General features: G+C 37.1%; 1 protein-coding gene across 1 annotated transcript in view; it reads left to right on the top strand.

The window, feature by feature from the left end:
• LOC128652223 (serine-rich adhesin for platelets-like) overlaps positions 1-19,585 on the top strand; it is a 50,282-nt gene extending 30,697 nt beyond the window's left edge. Inside the window, exons 4-5 of the mRNA XM_053705158.1 lie at positions 12,805-12,917; positions 19,328-19,585. Of these exons, the coding sequence (XP_053561133.1) occupies positions 12,805-12,917; positions 19,328-19,585 (371 nt within the window). The remainder of the gene's footprint in view (positions 1-12,804; positions 12,918-19,327) is intronic.
• Positions 19,586-20,556: the final 971 nt, after the last annotated feature.

The following is a 20,556-nucleotide window of genomic DNA, read 5'->3' as shown; positions in this document are numbered from 1 at the left end:
AGCGTTTAATAGCTGAGAAATACTTTCATCAGTAGCGTTTAATAGCTGAGAAATACTTTCATCATTAGCGTTTAATAGCTGAGAAATACTTTCATCATTAGCGTTTAATAGCTGAGAAATACTTTCATCATTAGCGTTTAATAGCTGAGAAACACTTTCATCATTAGCGTTTAATAGCTGAGAAACACTTTCATCATTAGCGTTTAATAGCTGAGAAACACTTTCATCAGTAGCGTTTAATAGCTGAGAAATACTTTCATCATTAGCGTTTAATAGCTGAGAAATACTTTCATCATTAGCGTTTAATAGCTGAGAAACACTTTCATCATTAGCGTTTAATAGCTGAGAAATACTTTCATCATTAGCGTTTAATAGCTGAGAAATACTTTCATCATTAGCGTTTAATAGCTGAGAAATACTTTCATCATTAGCGTTTAATAGCTGAGAAATACTTTCATCATTAGCGTTTAATAGCTGAGAAATACTTTCATCATTAGCGTTTAATAGCTGAGAAACACTTTCATCATTAGCGTTTAATAGCTGAGAAATACTTTCATCAGTAGCGTTTAATAGCTGAGAAACACTTTCATCATTAGCGTTTAATATCTGAGAAATACTTTCATCATTAGCGTTTAATAGCTGAGAAATACTTTCATCATTAGCGTTTAATAGCTGAGAAATACTTTCATCATTAGCGTTTAATAGCTGAGAAATACTTTCATCAGTAGCGTTTAATAGCTGAGAAATACTTTCATCGTTAGCGTTTAATAGCTGAGAAATACTTTCATCATTAGCGTTTAATAGCTGAGAAAAACTTTCATCGTTAGCGTTTAATAGCTGAGAAATACTTTCATCATTAGCGTTTAATAGCTGAGAAATACTTTCATCAGTAGCGTTTAATAGCTGAGAAATACTTTCATCATTAGCGTTTAATAGCTGAGAAATACTTTCATCATTAGCGTTTAATAGCTGAGAAATACTTTCATCAGTAGCGTTTAATAGCTGAGAAATACTTTCATCATTAGCGTTTAATAGCTGAGAAACACTTTCATCATTAGCGTTTAATAGCTGAGAAATACTTTCATCATTAGCGTTTAATAGCTGAGAAACACTTTCATCATTAGCGTTTAATAGCTGAGAAATACTTTCATCAGTAGCGTTTAATAGCTGAGAAACACTTTCATCATTAGCGTTTAATAGCTGAGAAATACTTTCATCATTAGCGTTTAATAGCTGAGAAACACTTTCATCATTAGCGTTTAATAGCTGAGAAATACTTTCATCATTAGCGTTTAATAGCTGAGAAACACTTTCATCATTAGCGTTTAATAGCTGAGAAATACTTTCATCATTAGCGTTTAATAGCTGAGAAACACTTTCATCATTAGCGTTTAATAGCTGAGAAATACTTTCATCATTAGCGTTTAATAGCTGAGAAACACTTTCATCATTAGCGTTTAATAGCTGAGAAACACTTTCATCATTAGCGTTTAATAGCTGAGAAACACTTTCATCATTAGCGTTTAATAGCTGAGAAACACTTTCATCATTAGCGTTTAATAGCTGAGAAATACTTTCATCATTAGCGTTTAATAGCTGAGAAACACTTTCATCATTAGCGTTTAATAGCTGAGAAACACTTTCATCATTAGCGTTTAATAGCTGAGAAACACTTTCATCATTAGCGTTTAATAGCTGAGAAACACTTTCATCATTAGCGTTTAATAGCTGAGAAATACTTTCATCATTAGCGTTTAATAGCTGAGAAATACTTTCATCATTAGCGTTTAATAGCTGAGAAACACTTTCATCATTAGCGTTTAATAGCTGAGAAACACTTTCATCATTAGCGTTTAATAGCTGAGAAACACTTTCATCATTAGCGTTTAATAGCTGAGAAACACTTTCATCAGTAGCGTTTAATAGCTGAGAAATACTTTCATCATTAGCGTTTAATAGCTGAGAAATACTTTCATCATTAGCGTTTAATAGCTGAGAAATACTTTCATCATTAGCGTTTAATAGCTGAGAAACACTTTCATCATTAGCGTTTAATAGCTGAGAAATACTTTCATCATTAGCGTTTAATAGCTGAGAAATACTTTCATCATTAGCGTTTAATAGCTGAGAAACACTTTCATCATTAGCGTTTAATAGCTGAGAAATACTTTCATCATTAGCGTTTAATAGCTGAGAAATACTTTCATCATTAGCGTTTAATAGCTGAGAAATACTTTCATCATTAGCGTTTAATAGCTGAGAAACACTTTCATCATTAGCGTTTAATAGCTGAGAAATACTTTCATCATTAGCGTTTAATAGCTGAGAAACACTTTCATCATTAGCGTTCAATAGCTGAGAAATACTTTCATCATTAGCGTTTAATAGCTGAGAAATACTTTCATCATTAGCGTTTAATAGCTGAGAAACACTTTCATCATTAGCGTTTAATAGCTGAGAAATACTTTCATCATTAGCGTTTAATAGCTGAGAAACACTTTCATCAGTAGCGTTTAATAGCTGAGAAACACTTTCATCATTAGCGTTTAATAGCTGAGAAATACTTTCATCATTAGCGTTTAATAGCTGAGAAATACTTTCATCAATGCCTGGTATTGATCCTCTGGGACATATTTATCAAGCTTTGTATGGAGCTTGATGCCCCGTGTTTCCGGCGGGCCTTCAGGGTCTAAAGACCGCTGCTTCATAACCTGTCTGCCTGCTCTGAGTCGGCAGACAGACATTGCCAGAAATCAACCCGATCGGATACCATCGGGTTGATCGACACCCCTGCTAGCGGCATTGCAGCAGCAGTTCACAAGAACTGCTGGTGCAATGATAAATGCTGACAGTGTATGCTGTCGTCATTTATCGATGTGCAGCGGACATGATCCGCCTCCGCCTCAGCTTGATAAATTGATACCTTAATCCAAAATTTTTGTTTCATGATTCATATATAGGGGCATATTTATGTAAGTGCGAGCGGACATGATACGATGTAGCGTATCATGTTCGCTGCACATCGATAAATGCATACGCTGTTGGCATTAATCATTGCACCAGCAGTTCTTGTGAACTGCTGGTGCAATGTCGCCCCCTGCAGATTTGCCGCTAGCAGGGTGTGTCAATCAACCTGATCGTATTCGATCGGGATGATTTCTGTCTCCGGCCTCAGAGCAGGCAGACAAGTTATAGAGCAGCGGTCTCGCCAGAAACTTGATAATTCGGCCCCATAAAGTACAATTTTACACCTGTCTCCAATTTACTTCTGTTATCAAATTTACTTTGTCCTCATGATACTCTATTTTTAGAATACCTAGGTAGGTAGTGTCCATGGCCTGTAGTTATCAAGCTGTCTACTTACCTGCATTCGCCGGCCCAATACGCTCGCCTAAGCTCGCCATACATAGCCGCCGCAGACCTGAATACGTTCGCCAAAGTTATCAAGAAAGCAAGTTGTCAAGAAGCCGCGCACCAAGAACTACTATTTGTAATTTTGTTTAGGATAGGGAATTTTATTATTTTGGGGGGCTTTTTTATTTTATTAGGGGGTTTAGATTAGGTGTAATTAGATTAAACTTCTTGTAATATTTTTTTATTTTTTGTAATTTAGTGTTTTTTTTGTAATATAGTTAAGTTTATTTAATTGTATTTTATTATAGATAATTGTAGTTAATTTATTTAATTAATTTATTGATAGTGTAGTGTTAGGTGTATTTGTAACTTAGGTTAGGATTTTTTTTACAGTTAATTTTGTAGTTATTTTAGCTAGGTAGCTATTAAATAGTTAATAACTATTTAATAGCTATTGTACCTAGTTAAAATAAATACAAAGTTGCCTGTAAAATAAAAATAAATCCTAAGATAGATACAATGTAATTATTAGTTATATTGTAGCTATCTTAGGGTTTATTTTATAGGTAAGTATTTAGTTTTAAATAGGAATAATTTATTTAATTATAGGAATATTTATTTATATTAATTTAAATAATATTTAAGTTAGGGGGGTGTTAGGGTTAGACTTAGGTTTAGGGGTTAATTCATTTAATATAGTGGCTGCGGTGTAGGGGGGTAGATTAGGGGTTAATCAATGTAATGTAGGTGGCGGCGGTGTAGGGGGGGCAGGATAGGGGTTAATAAATGTAATGTAGGTGGCGGCGGAGTCCGGGTGCGGCGGTTTAGGGGTTAAACAATTAATTTATTTGTGGCGGGGCCCGGGATCGGCAGGATAGGGGTTAATAACTTTATGTAGGTGGCGGCGGTATAGGGGCGGCAGATTAGGGGTTAATAGGTATAATGTAGGTGGCGGAGGGGTCCGGGAGCGGCCGTTTAGGGGTTCATATATTTATTATAGTTGCGGCGGGGTCCGGGAGCGGCGGTTTAGGGGTTCATATATTTATTATAGTTGCGGCGGGGTCCGGGAGCGGCGGTTTAGGGGTTAATAAGTTTATTATAGTGGCGGAAGGGTCCGGAAGCGGTGGTTTAGGGGTTAATAAGTATAAAGTAGGTGGCGGCGATGTAGGGGGGGCAGATTAGGGGTGTTTACACTCGGGGTACATGTTAGGGTGTTAGGTGTAGACACTTCCCTTAGAAATCAATGGGATATCGGGCAGCAGCGAACATGAGCTCTCGCTGCTGTCAGACTCCCATTGATTCCTATGGGATCCACCGCCTCCAGGGTGGCAGATTGAAAACCAGGTACGCTGGGCCGGAATAGTGGTGAGCGTAACTGGTAGGTATTTGATAACTACCAAAAGTAGTCAGATTGTGCCGAACTTGCGTTCGGAACATCTGTAGTGACGTAACCATCGATCTGTGTCGGACTGAGTCCGGCGGATCGTAGGTTATGTCACTAGATTCTACTTTTGCCGGGCTGTAGGGCTTGATAACTATGGCGAATCAGCCTCGCCACAAATACTATTTGCGGTTGACGGCTTGATAACTAGAGGCCCATGAGTCTGGAGAACTATATGTCAGCAGTTTCGCAGGAATGCTTTTGATCCCTGAATGAGAACAGTGCATAACATTGTTAAAAACATTCTTACAAACCTGCAGTTAAATAGTGCTCCAGATGTGTGCACACTCCTGACCCACCTATTTGCTTTGCAACAAAGCATACTGAGAGAATGAAGTAAAATCGATCATAGAAGTAAACTGGAAACGTTCTTAAAACTTCATGCTGCTCTTTCTGAGTTTGGAAGAAAAAAAAAATGGGCTTCATGGTAATTGGTGGAATATGACAATCTTGTTGTGAGTGGAATTTACTGAATATGTGATTCTATGGTCATGTTATATTGATGATATTCTGATGTCCTGTGTGGAACATTAGAATTAATAGATTTATTTTTTACCTATACTGTACTTAATAATAATTATGGGCTAGATTACCAGTGGATCGCTAATAGTTAAGCACGAGTGAAAAGGGGTTTAGCGCTGGTGTTTGCACTCATATTACAAGTTGAAAGTAAACACGATCGCTTAAGCGCAATTGAAGTTAATGGGCGCTGGGATAGCGCAACCTCCGAGCTCTGGTTAACTGTTTTGTAAAGCCAAAAAGTGTGTCAAAACACATAAAAAATACCTAATAAAGTACAGTTACACTCATATTAACACCACCTGATAAAAACTATTCAAAGAAATATTGCACAAAACTGTTATAAGGGCTCAAAGATATGAGAGATCAGGCATTAGAGGGAAAACAAAAAGGCAGGCAAATGGATTTAACATAGAGATACATACATACACATGTCTAAGTATGTATATGTATGTATGTATATATATATATATATATATATATAGTTATATATGTGTACAAATGTATTTATATGTGTATATATGTATTTACAGACATACCTGTGTATGCATATATATATATATATATATATATATATATATATACATACCTATAAATACATATGTACACATATATTGACATATATATTATATATATATATATATATATATATGTGTGTGTATTGGAGCTCTTTGCAGTTACGTTGCTGAAAACATGTTAAAGCATATTTATACAATATTCAAATTTAATAAAGTGTTATACTATGTATTTACTGTAATTATTTAACATTCCATTGTTCTGCACATTGCAGGATATGTTTTTTATATTTATAAATAGATATTGCTATAAATATCTGTATATATCTATCTAAATATATATACAGTGTATATATATATGTAGAAATATGTATTTATGAATAAATACAACATATTCTGCTATGTGAAGAATATTGGAATGAGAAATATTAATATTTCTCCTGTTAAGTGTAGTCAGTCCACGGGTCATCCATTACTTATGGGATATTAACTCCTCCCTAACAGGAAGTGCAAGAGGATCACCCAAGCAGAGCTGCTATATAGCTCCTCCCCTCTACGTCACACCCAGTCATTCTCTTGCACCTAACTAATAGATAGGATGTGTGAGAGGAGTGTGGTTATTAAATTCAGTTTTTTATTTCTTCAATCAAAAGTTTGTTGTTTTAAACAGCACCGGAGTGTGTTGTTTCTTCTCAGGCAGTATTAGAAGAAGAATCTACCTGAGTTTGTGTATGATCTTAGCGGACGTAACTAAGATCCATTTGCTGTTCTCGGCCATTCTGAGGAGCGAGGTAACTTCAGAACAGGGGACAGCGGGCAGGGTTCACCTGCAAAGAGGTATGTTGCAGTATATTATTTTCTAAGGAATGGAATTGACTGAGAAAATACTGCTAATACCAATATAATGTAAGTACAGCCTTAAATGCAGTAGTAGCAACTGGTATCAGGCTGTTATGTATGTATGTTGGCACTAAAGTATTTCTGGGGAATGGCACTTCACTAAGAAAATACGGTATACATATAAATTATAGCCTTTCTGCAGTGATAGCGACTAGCAACAGGCTTTTATTATTATTTCATATATTTAAAACGTTTACTGGCAGGTTAATCGTTTTTCTCTCTGAGGTACTTGGTGAAAAATTTATGGGCATTATTTTCCACTTGGCTGACGTTTATTTTGAAAAAAATCAGTTTACTGAGCTTCCCCACTGCTGTATTATGAGTGGGAGGGGCCTATTTTGGCGCTTTTACTACGCATTAAAAATTCAGTCACAGTCTTCCTTATTCTTCCTGCATGATCCAGGACGTCTCTACAGAGCTCAGGGGTCTCCAAAACTAGTTTGAGGGAGGTAATCACTCACAGCAGACCTGTGAGACTGTGCTTTGACTGTGATAAAAACGTATTTATTTTATTTGTTATTCGTTTTTTGGTATTAAGGGTTTAATAATCCATTTGCTAATGGGTGCAATCCTTTGCTAAATTAATGCATTTCATGTGAAAAATTGATTGCTATAACTAAACCGGTTCATTGTTATCTCAATGTGACAGTTTTTTTTTTGTGTGCTTCTTAAAGGCACAGTAACGTTTTTTATATTGCTTGTAAATTCATTTGAAAAGTATTTTCCAAGCTTGCTAGTCTAATTGCTAGTTTGTTTAAACATGTCTGACACAGAGGAATCTCTTTGTGCAATATGTTCAAAGGCCAATGTGGAGCCCAATAGAAATTTATTTACTAATTGCATTGATGCTACTTTAAATAAAAGCCAATCTGTACATGTTAAGAAAAATTCACCAGACAACGAGGGGGAAGTTATGCCGACTAACTTGCCTCACGTGTCAGTACCTGCATCTCCCGCTCAGGAGGTGCGTGATATTGTAACGCCAAGTACATCAGGACGGCCATTACAAATCACTTTACAAGACATGGCTAATGTTATGACTGAAGTTTTATGTAAATTGCCAGAACTTAGGGGTAAACGAGACCACTCTGGGGTGAGAACAGAGTGCGCTGATAATGCTAGGGCCATGTCTGATACTGCGTCACAATTTGCAGAACATGAAGACGGAGAGCTTCATTCTGTGGGTGACGGATCTGATCCAAATAAACTGGATTCAGACATTTCAAATTTTAAATTTAAGCTTGAGAACCTCCGTGTATTACTAGGGGAGGTGTTAGCGGCTCTGAATGATTGTAACACGGTTGCAATCCCAGAGAAAATATGTAGGTTGGATAAATATTTTGCGGTACCGACGTGTACTGACGTTTTTCCTATACCTAAGAGACTTACTGAAATTGTTAACAAGGAGTGGGATAGACCCGGTGTGCCATTTCTCACCCCCTCCTATATTCAGAAAAATGTTTCCAATAGACGCCACCACACGGGACTTATGGCAAACGGTCCCTAAGGTGGAGGGAGCAGTTTCTACTTTAGCTAAACGTACCACTATCCCGGGGGAGGATAGCTGTGCCTTTTCAGATCCAATGGATAAAAAGTTAGAGGGTTACCTTAAGAAAATGTTTGTTCAACAAGGTTTTATATTGCAACCCCTTGCATGCATTACGCCTGTCACGGCTGCGGTGGCATTCTGGTTTGAGTCTCGGGAAGAGACCCTTGACACAGCTCCATTGGATGAGATTACACACAAGCTTAAAGCCCTTAAGCTAGCTAATTCATTTATTTCTGATGCTGTAGTACATTTAACTAAGCTTACGGCTAAGAATTCCGGATTCGCCATTCAGGTGCGCAGAGCGCTGTGGCTAAAATCCTGGTCAGCTGATGTGACTTCTAAATCTAAATTGCTTAACATACCTTTCAAGGGGCAGACATTATTCGGGCCCGGTTTGAAAGAAATTATCGCTGACATTACGGGAGGTAAGGGCCATGCCCTGCCTCAAGACAGAGCCAAACCAAGGGCTAGACAGTCTAATTTTCGTGCCTTTCGTAACTTCAAGGCAGGTACAGCATCAACTTCCTCTGCTCCAAAACAGGAAGGAACTGTTGCTCGCTACAGACAAGGCTGGAAACCTAACCAGACCTGGAACAAGGGCAAGCAGGCCAGAAAACCTGCTGCTGCCCCTAAGACAGTATGAAGTGAGGGCCCCCAATCCGGAAACGGATCTAGTAGGGGGCAGACTTTCTCTCTTCGCCCAGGCTTGGGCAAGAGATGTCCAGGATCCCTGGGCGTTGGAGACCATATCTCAGGGATATCTTCTGGACTTCAAAACTTCTCCTCCAAAAGGGAGATTTCATCTTTCAAGGTTGTCAACAAACCAGATAAAGAAAGAGGCGTTTCTACGCTGTGTACAAGATCTTTTACTAATGGGAGTGATCCACCCGGTTCCGCGGTCGGAACACGGACAAGGGTTTTACTCAAATCTGTTTGTGGTTCCCAAAAAAGAAGGAACCTTCAGACCAATATTGGATTTAAAGATCCTAAACAAATTCCTAAGAGTTCCATCGTTCAAAATGGAAACTATTCGGACAATCTTACCCATGATCCAAAGGGGTCAGTACATGACCACAGTGGATTTAAAGGATGCCTACCTTCACATACCGATTCACAAAGATCATTACCGGTATCTAAGGTTTGCCTTCCTAGACAGGCATTACCAGTTTGTAGCTCTTCCCTTCGGGTTAGCTACTGCTCCAAGAATCTTTACAAAGGTTCTGGGTTCTCTTCTGGCGGTACTAAGACCGCGAGGAATATCGGTAGCTCCGTACCTAGACGACATTCTGATACAAGCGTCAAGTTTCCAAACTGCCAAGTCTCATACAGAGTTAGTACTGGCATTTCTAAGGTCACATGGGTGGAAAGTGAACGAAGAAAAGAGTTCTCTAATGCCACTCACAAGAGTTCCCTTCTTAGGGACTCTTATAGATTCTGTAGAAATGAAGATTTATCTGACAGAGGTCAGGTTAACAAAACTTCTAAATGCTTGCCGGGTCCTTCATTCCATTCCACACCCGTCAGTGGTTCAATGCATGGAGGTAATCGGCTTAATGGTAGCGGCAATGGACATAGTACCCTTTGCACGCCTGCATCTCAGACCACTGCAATTGTGCATGCTAAGTCAGTGGAATGGGGATTACTCAGATTTGTCCCCTATGCTGAATCTGGATCAAGAGAACAGAAATTCTCTTCTATGGTGGCTCTCTCGGCCACATCTATCCAAGGGGATGCCCTTCAGCAGGCCAGATTGGACGATTGTAACAACAGACGCCAGCCTGATAGGTTGGGGCGCTGTCTGGAATTCCCTGAAGACTCAGGGATCTTGGACTCAGGAGGAGAGTCTCCTTCCCATAAATATTCTGGAATTAAGAGCAGTTTTCAATGCCCTTCTGGCTTGGCCTCAGTTAGCAACTCTGAGGTTCATCAGGTTTCAGTCGGACAACATCACGACTGTGTCTTACATCAACCATCAGGGAGGGACAAGGAGTTCCCTAGCAATGATGGAAGTCTCAAAGATAATTCACTGGGCAGAGTCTCACTCTTGCCACCTATCAGCGATCCACATCCCAGGCGTGGAAAACTGGGAAGCGGATTATCTAAGTCGCCAGACTTTTCATCCGGGGGAGTGGGAACTTCATCCGGAGGTCTTTGCCCAAATACTTCGGCGTTGGGGCAAACCAGATCTGGATCTCATGGTGTCTCGCCAGAACGCAAAACTTCCTTATTACGGATCCAGGTCCAGAGACCCGGGAGCGGTTCTGATAGATGCTCTGACAGCATCTTGGGTCTTCAACATGGCTTATGTGTTTCCACCCTTCCCGATGATTCCTCGATTGATTGCCAGGATCAAACAGGAGAGAGCATCTGTGATTCTAATAGCGCCTGCGTGGCCACGCAGGACCTGGTATGCAGATCTAGTGGACATGTCGTTCTGTCCACCATGGTCTCTACCTCTGAGACAGGACCTTCTGGTGCAGGGTCCTTTCAAACATCCAAATCTAATTTCTCTGAGGCTGACTGCATGGAGATTGAACGCTTGATTCTATCAAAGCGTGGATTCTCGGAGTCAGTGATTGATACCTTGATACAGGCTAGGAAGCCTGTTACCAGGAAAATTTACCATAAAATATGGCGCAAATACTTGCATTGGTGCGAATCCAAGAGTTACTCATGGAGTAAGGTTAGGATTCCCAGGATATTGTCTTTTCTACAAGAAGGTTTAGAAAAGGGTTTATCCGCTAGTTCGTTAAAGGGACAGATCTCAGCTTTGTCCATCCTTTTACACAAACGTCTGTCAGAAGTTCCAGACGTTCAGGCTTTTTGTCAGGCTTTGGCCAGGATTAAGCCTGTGTTTAAGACTGTTGCTCCACCATGGAGCTTAAACTTAGTTCTTAACGTTTTACAGGGTGTTCCGTTTGAACCCCTTCATTCCATTGATATCAAGCTGTTATCTTGGAAAGTTCTGCTTATAATGGCTATTTCCTCGGCTCGAAGAGTCTCTGAGTTATCTGCTTTACATTGTGATTCTCCTTATCTGATTTTCCATTCAGACAAGGTAGTTCTGCGTACTAAACCTGGGTTCTTACCTAAGGTAGTCACTAACAGGAATATCAATCAGGAGATTGTTGTTCCTTCATTGTGTCCTAATCCTTCCTCAAAGAAGGAACGACTTCTGCACAATCTGGACGTTGTCCGTGCCCTGAAATTTTATTTACAGGCAACTAAAGATTTTCGACAAACTTCTTCCCTGTTTGTCGTCTATTCTGGACAGAGGAGAGGTCAAAAGGCTTCGGCTACCTCTCTCTCCTTCTGGCTTCGTAGTATAATACGTTTAGCCTATGAGACTGCTGGACAGCAGCCTCCTGAAAGAATTACAGCTCATTCTACCAGAGCTGTGGCTTCCACTTGGGCCTTTAAAAATGAGGCCTCTGTTGAACAGATTTGCAAGACTGCGACTTGGTCTTCACTTCACACTTTTTCCAAATTTTACAAATTTGACACTTTTTGGGAGAAAGGTTCTTCAGGCAGTGGTTCCTTCCGTGTAAAGATCCTGCCTGTCCCTCCCGTCATCCGTGTACTTTTAGCTTTGGTATTGGTATCCCATAAGTAATGGATGACCCGTGGACTGACTACACTTAACAGGAGAAAACATAATTTATGCTTACCTGATAAATTCCTTTCTCCTGTAGTGTAGTCAGTCCACGGCCCGCCCTGTTTTTTATGGCAGGTCTAAATTTTAAATTATACTCCAGTCACCACTGCACCCTATAGTTTCTCCTTTCTCGTTTGGTTTTCGGTCGAATGACTGGGTGTGACGTAGAGGGGAGGAGCTATATAGCAGCTCTGCTTGGGTGATCCTCTTGCACTTCCTGTTAGGGAGGAGTTAATATCCCATAAGTAATGGATGACCCGTGGACTGACTACACTACAGGAGAAAGGAATTTATCAGGTAAGCATAAATTATGTTTTTCAAGTCAGGTTAGCGCACAGTATATGTGATCGGGTTTGGGTGCAAGTAGGGTGCTTTCCACTTTTTTTGCTCCATTGATGTTTATTGGGGGAATATGTTAATGCACGCAATATACTTCAGCTTTTTGCGCATCAGGTTAGAGCTAGTACGAAAAGTTTTACTTTTAACTTTTAATATGAGTGCTACTTGAAGCGCGAAAAAGCTTACTTCTAGTTGAGTTAGCGAATGAGTATGAGCGTTAAATACCACTTCACTTGTAAGCTAGCCCTATATATAAGCCAAAGACTGATGTACTATCCTGATGTCAGGCAATTGCAATGTTTGGATTTTATTAAAAACTAAAACAAATGACATTAGAATTGTGCACCAAATGTAAATGTTATTTCGAAGATAGTTTGAGATATACATAAATGTATGAATTGTTAGCAACAAGAGACAAGAGAGATGCCTTTCTTTTCCTGATACTCACATTTTACCAATCATAGAGCTACACTCTGTATTCTTTTTACAATGCTATTTTCTAACCCCAAATTGTCCCATCTTTTTTAAACAGCTGGCAAAATATTTATCGCACAAATCAGAATAACAAGTGAAAACTTCAAACCTGCATATTTGGATAAGACTAGTGCAGCATTTAAAGATTTTGAAAGCAACTTCCAAAATGAGGTGAGTATAGTTCAACTGAACACTTTTTTCCAGTGGAATTTTGCTAACTTGGGACTCCAATGCATTCTGTTAGAAGAAACTTTGCAATAGCTTTTGGGGAAATCTGAGGTCATTCCTTCCATTCGATCAGAACACTGTTATTACTTTGTTTTATTGGCTTTGCACTGTGTAATTGTCAGCAATAGTCAACTACGGTATTTCAATAATTCAGAAAAAGACTTCTGGCTTGATTCTAAAAGCTCTCTGGAAAGAAATTAAATCATTGCACAGACCTCAGATTCTGGGCTTGATTACAATTGGAGTGCTGTCTATCGCTCCTACTCGCATGCTAACTGTGCTTGACTTCGGCTTTCTGCGCACATCAGATACTGTGCGTATTAAAGTTGAAAGTAAAGATACTCGAGGGAAAACCCAAAGTTACAAAATTGCGAACACCCAACAAGTCACGCAAAAACAAGTCACACAAACCCAATCACGTTTAATCAAGCGCTCTAACCCAACAAACTCCAGTGTATGCTCAGTATATTCTGTTTAGTCATAAATACACATCACTATATATATATGTGATGGTATTTTGGTGCAATATATATCTATACCTATATATACTGTGTATATATATATATATATATATATCTCGAGACAAATAGAAATAATAAGCCTCTCCTATCCAGCACTAACCTATCCCTATACGTGTAATTGGATAAGCAAATCTAAAGTGACCAACCTTAGAGGCATAAAAAAGATAATATCTGAAGTGTCAATCATATGCTACAACAAAGGAGCATTAAAAAGTGTAATTTATTGGAAAAACATGAGAATTATATATAACAACCTGAAGGATACTCAAAAACAATTCCTATCATAGTGCACTATGAATAGTTCCTACCAGCTGGAAAAAACAAAAATAAAATAAAATATAAACAATATTGATACTAAATAAATCAATTGGCCAAGGGAAAAACCTGTTTGTAACCACAGGTAATATAAGTCCCAGTAGGTAGTGTGGAAGAGAAATCCCATCAGATCAATCATAAATATTGTAGCAACTTGGGCCTCAAGTAATTGAAGGGTTAAATATTGCTTGCTACTTGTAGACAACCTGCAAAATGGTTACTTTGACTTCCTTGTTATTCTGAATTGCATAAGAATAGTATTCCGATGTAGCGCAAGATATAATCCAAGCTTGACTTGAAGACACTGTGTACACTAACAATTCCACCATAGCGGTAAGTATTAAACCAGTTCTTGGCTATCGACAATACTTCATGTTGTTAGAAAATCAAGCTCCGCCGTAGCGGTAAAGTATTCACCAGTTCTTGGTTCAAATAACTAACACTGTGTCTAAAAGTGTATTCCGCTGTAGCGGTTATACTTGCGGTTATTGAGAGTCCCACTATCGCGGTGCCGCACCTCCAGGGGTGCTCCTCTCGCACTTCTTCGTAACCTTTAATATTTTGCGGTTGTTCACAGCCTCCAAGTTACTGCTGTCTTGAATAATTTCACCAGGAATCTTAGTCTCATGATTTTCCAAATTACAACTCCAGCCAGCTACGTGCGTTTCACCCCTAAGGCTGTGGGGCTTCTTCCGGCTCCAAATTCAATCAGTGCTTTGCAGGTGTGTTTGGTATACATTTAAAGAAAACATCACGGAGGAAAACTCCTCCCTTTCTTGAAGCCTTTTACAATTCAGTATTATTCTTGGGGTAAAATAGTAACTTTGTTTGAACTAAGACAAAAAGTATATCTGCATTAATTTATACATATTTAGGTGTCAAACATAAAATAATGACTACGGAATTTTGAAAAAGTACCGTAAATAAAAAATAACAAAATAAATATGCTCCTTTATAATGCAGCACTGACCGACACTAATATTTAGGAATCCTTTTTACTTTAAAATAATAATAATATCCTACCATAAATGGAACACCTTTTCATAACTGATTTGGCAAATTTTTAACTTCTAAATATGGCAAGTTTTATACATTAACCATTAAATTGCCCATTTCTCTTGATAAGAACCAAAATCATTTTATAATACTTTGTGCTCATATGTTAAATTTTCTTATACGGTATTTACATGGATTATTCCCTTACTTCCATTTCTCTTTTCTGTAAAAGATAGATTAGATTACACTCTCATGTAGTAACCTCATTCACCTAGAAAGCATGCATAATTGATTTCCTCATTCATGCCTTGGGGTGCAAGAGCTTTTAAATTAAATATCCATTTGCATTCATTCTGTAAAAGTTTTTTATCCAGATCACCACCACGCTCTCTGAGATCAATTTTTTGCAGACCTCTAAATTTTAATTCATGCTTATTACTATTATGGAAATGGAAAAAAATGTCATGCCTCACTGCTAGTGTTAATCAATTTATTCTTTATATCTCTCTTATGTTCTTTGATTCCTTAGAAGCCATTTTCGTATGAATAGGTCTGAAACTTGGCTGTCACAATATAAAAGCAAAGATGGTAATTTTAAATGTTCCAAATGTTCAGTCTATCCAAACATGAGTACTGGCAGTGTAGCACGACATTTTTTCCATTTCCATAATAGTAATAAGCATGAATTAAAATTTAGAGGTCTGCAAAAAATTGATCTCAGACAGCAGTAACTTGGAGGCTGTGAACAACCGCAAAATATTAAAGGTTACGAAGAAGTGCGAGAGGAGCACCCCTGGAGGTGCGGCACCGCGATAGTGGGACTCTCAATAACCACAAGTATAACCGCTACGGTGGAATACACTTTTAGACACAGTGTTAGTTATTTGAACCAAGAACTGGTGAATACTTTACTGCTACGGCGGAGCTTGATTTTCTAACAACATGAAGTATTGTCGATAGCCAAGAACTGGTTTAATACTTACCGCTATGGTGGAATTGTTAGTGTACACAGTGTCTTCAAGTCAAGCTTGGATTATATTTTGCGCTACAGCGGAATACTATTCTTATGCAATTCAGAATAACAAGGAAGTCAAAGTAACCATTTTGCAGGTTGTCTACAAGTAACAAGCAATATTTAACCCTTCAATTACTTGAGGCCCAAGTTGCTACAATATTTATGATTGATCTGTTGGGATTTCTCTTCCACACTACCTACTGGGACTTATATTACCTGTGGTTACAAACAGGTTTTTCCCTTGGCCAATTGGTTTATTTAGTTTCAATATTGTTTATATTTTATTTTATTTTATTTTTGTTTTTTCCAGCTGGTAGGAACTATTCATAGTGCACTATGATAGGAATTGTTTTTGAGTATCCTTCAGGTTGTTATATATAATTCTCATGTTTTTCCAATAAATTACACTTTTTAATGCTCCTTTGTTGTAGCATATGATTGACACTTCAGACATTTTATGCCTCTATAAGGTTGGTCACTTTAGATTTGCTTATCAAATTACACGTATAGGGATAGGTTAGTGCTGGATAGGAGAGGCTTATTATTTCTATTTGTCTCGAGTTAAATTTTCTACTTTCCCCTTGCACCAGAGGTCTGATAAGTACTAATAATTCAGACCTCTGTCAACTACCCTTTTACTGGTAAAACTGATTGTGCCGACAACAACCCTTTCTTTGTTTTATATATATATATATAGGAATATCAATTTAAAAATACATAGAACATATTCCCCTATGTAGAGAACATTGATATGTGAAATATTTACAGAAAATACACAGCTAAACACTTTATTCATTATGAATATTGCATAAAAATTATTTTACATGTTTTCATCTACTTAACTGCAAAGGCTCCAATGTACTTATATATATGTCTATATTTTGTTAAAGAGTAATCTTAGGTGAGCTCAGGAGTGTGTACAGCAGTGTTTACTACAATGTTTAGAGCAATGTTATGCATAGTTGCAAACTCTGCAGCATTATATGGCAGCAGTGTATGTAATTATGTTTAACATTGCTATAAACATTATTGCCAGATGGCGTAAAGTGATAGTAAACTTTCCCCTTTGTCTTAACAGAATATTAGCTATATTTTAGATGGAGTTTAATTCATCAGATGTAATCAAAATAACTTACTTTTAATGTAGTGCTGAAATCCAAATTCTCTGCGCTCCAGTTTAAACTGTTCTCCAATCAGCTTTCTAGCCATACGGCACTTTTGTTGTAGCTATAATGCAGATTGTACAATATTTTAAACCTTTAGCTCAACAAAAATATTACTTTTGAAGTTGGCGACCGGAACGCGGGGAATTTTAATTTCAGTGCTACATTAAAAAGTAAATTATAGCGCATCTTCATTATAACTGATTAATTAAATTCCATCTAAAATATCACTTACTTCAGATCTGTTTAGACAAAAGAGAATGTTTACTATTACTTTACGACACGTGGATGCTCCTGAGCTCACCCAGTATTACTTTTTTACAACAGATACAAGAGAACTGAGCAAAATTGATAATATAAGTAAATTAGAAAGTTGTTAAATTGTCATGCTATATCCTATCGATTTAACTTTTAAGAATCAGCCCAATTCAGAATCTTTATTATTTAAAAACATAGATAATCCCATTTCCAGTTTTGCACAGCCAACATGGTTATATGAATACATTATTTACCTCTGTGTGATTACCTTGTATCTAAGCCTCAGCAGACTGCCCCCTTACTTCAGTGCTTTCACAGACTTGCATTTTAGCCAATCAGTGCCCTCTCATAAGTAACTCCACGGGCGTGAGCACATAGTTATCTATATGGCACACATGAATTTGTGCTATCTAGCTGTAAAAACTGTTAAAATGCGGTCTTCAAGAGGCGTCCTTCAAGAACTTAGAAATTAGCATATGAGCCTATCTAAGTTTAGCTTTCCACAAAGAATACCAAAAGAACAAAGCAATTTGATTATAAAAGTAAGTTGGGAAGTTGTTTAAAATTGCATGCCCTATCTGAATCATGAAAGTTTAATTTTAACACGACTGTCCCTTTAAGATTGACATTACTGTCCCTTTAGAATTGCACAAAAAATGTCTTTTGCACCCTTACCCCAAGCAGCATACACAGGGTGATAAATGGAGCCCTGTGTGTTTTATTACATGTTATGTTGTGTACCAGATCACCAGTAGAGCAACTGTTACACAAATATGTGTTTAATGTTCCTTACACTTCAGAATATGTTATTTGTTAAATAGCGTACATGAACTGCTCTAGATAACAAACTGTGAAATTGTTTTCCCCCAAGAGAAAAACTGAAAGAAGTTTGTAATTTGCTCTCATCTCATGCAACACACTTTTTTTTATAACCTACACGTCTGATTAAATAGACAATAAAATATTTTTTGTTGTATTTTAAAGATGTCAATTTACAATGTTATTGATTTGTTTAAAACAAATATTCATGCACGGAATAAATTTTTTTTTTTATATATTAATGCACTGTTATATGCCTCCTAAACATTTGCCATAGCCTAACTAGGATAGGGATGTTAGAGGAAGGGGGTTGAGTCATGGCAAACTAGGAAAATGGTTTTAAGCAACTCTCTAATTTACTCCTATTATCAAATTTTCTTCATTCTCTTGGTATCTTTATTTGAAATGCAAGAATGTAAGTTTAGATTCCGGCCCATTTTTGGTGAACAACCTGGGTTGTTCTTGCTGATTGGTGGATAAATTCATCCACCAATAAAAAAGTGCTGTCCAGAGTCCTGAACCAATAAAAAGCTTAGATGCCTTCTTTTTTAAATAAAGATAGCAAGAGAACGAAGACAAATTGATAATAGGAGTACATTAGAAAGTTGCTTAAAACTGCATGCTCTATCTGAATCACAAAAGAAAAAATTGGGTTTCAGTGTCCCTTTAAGTGTATACTGTTGTATGAATACAAAGGGTTAATTTTCCTGTTACTTGTTTTTAATCCAATCAGGAGACGATGCAGTCTGTTTAAATAGATGCTTCACATGTTAGAAATTAGTCTATAATTACGGTCTGGAAGACCGAAATCAGTCAGACTATGTGCTGCCATGAATTTTATCCACATGTCCTAACTGGAATAAAGCTACACTTTGATATTTAAAGTCTTCTCTTTTGGAACTTTTTATTTTCTGCAACTATATTTATTGTTGCTCATTTGTATGCATTATATACATTTTTAACTGCAATGTCCCTTTAATTTCCTTTTATGTTTCAGTGTAATTATATTTATATAATGGACAAAATGCTTTAAAATATTAGACAACTTAATCACAGTTGGAGAAAGAAATGCCAATTTTTCATGGAGAATGCACACAATATATTTCTCCATAACTAAATTTCCTTTCAGTCTTTAACTTCTGCACATATGGCTAATAAAGATGTGTTAAATATTGTTCTTAAATGACATATCCATATATTATGTTGTCTTTTTTTAATCCATAACATGTTCCTATATGATCAAAAGAAAATTAATGTATTTGACAGATAAAGAAATATCTTGAGGCGAGAATCCTAGCCTTGTTCAACTCAGGAAAGATGCGCATTGTAATAAACAGTCTTCAAGAGGGAAGTGTCATCGTAAACTATGATATTGTGGCCAATAATGAGGAAAATCTTACAGTTCAAAATGTTTCAGAGATATTTACAAACGCTCTAAACCAAAGTACCGTCTTATCATTTGACCAGTCATCTTTTCGCTTTGAAGGTATGAACATTGTATGTAGGATGCTTTTACACTATTAAACTATAAATTGTGAAATCTATCTATCTATCTATCTATCTGTCTGTCTGTCTGTCTGTCTGTCTGTCTGTCTGTCTGTCTGTCTGTCTGTCTATCATCTATCTCATCAATATATATCTATCTATCTATCATCTATCTATCTGTCTATCATCTATCTCATCTATATCTATCTATCTATCTATCTATCTATCTATCTATCTATCTATCTATCATCTATCTATCTGTCTATCATCTATCTCATCTATATCTATCTATATATCTATCTGTCTATCATCTATCTATCTGTCTGTCTATCATCTATCTCATCTATATCTATCTATCTATCTATCGTCTCTTCAGAGCAAAAATGCATAAATCTTACAAGCCCAGAAATCTTGATAAAATGGGTCCTATAAAAATGAAATGTGCACTTTATCAACATTTATACGGAAATACTAAGCAACCACTTTCTTTAAGTGTACACAGTGGCAAAAAAGTTTATATTTGAATTATATATATATCCCATTCCTTGTAATGTATTGCACATCTTATTAGTTGTGTCTCCTATATGGCATGGTTTTTTAAAATTATTATTATTCTTTTGCTTCATAAGAAATTTTTTGAATGTACCATTATATACAAACACAAACAATTTATAAGTGCTAGGTGCTATATCCCCTCTCCATGCAACTTACATATAGTTCAGATAAAGCTTTGTATACTTTCTAATTTTTCAAAAAGTAAAAACAAAGTTTATGCTTACCTGATAAATTCATTTATTTCATGGTGGTGAGAGTCCACAAGCCATTACTCCTAGGATTCAACTCATGGTCACTAGGAGGAGGCAAAGATACCCAATATACCAGAAACTTTTTAATCCCTCTCACTTCTCTGGTATATATATATGTATACATATAACCGAGAAAAGGACAAAAATAGAGAAGTAAGAAAGGACAAAGCAGGGTAAATGAGGTGAATACTAAAACTGCGCCAA

Source organism: Bombina bombina, chromosome 3, assembly GCF_027579735.1.
Source record: "Bombina bombina isolate aBomBom1 chromosome 3, aBomBom1.pri, whole genome shotgun sequence".
In the NCBI taxonomy this organism is placed as follows: Eukaryota; Metazoa; Chordata; class Amphibia; order Anura; family Bombinatoridae; genus Bombina; species Bombina bombina.
Note: the sequence above shows the minus strand (reverse complement) of the source record. Positions and strands in the feature narration are given on the sequence as shown.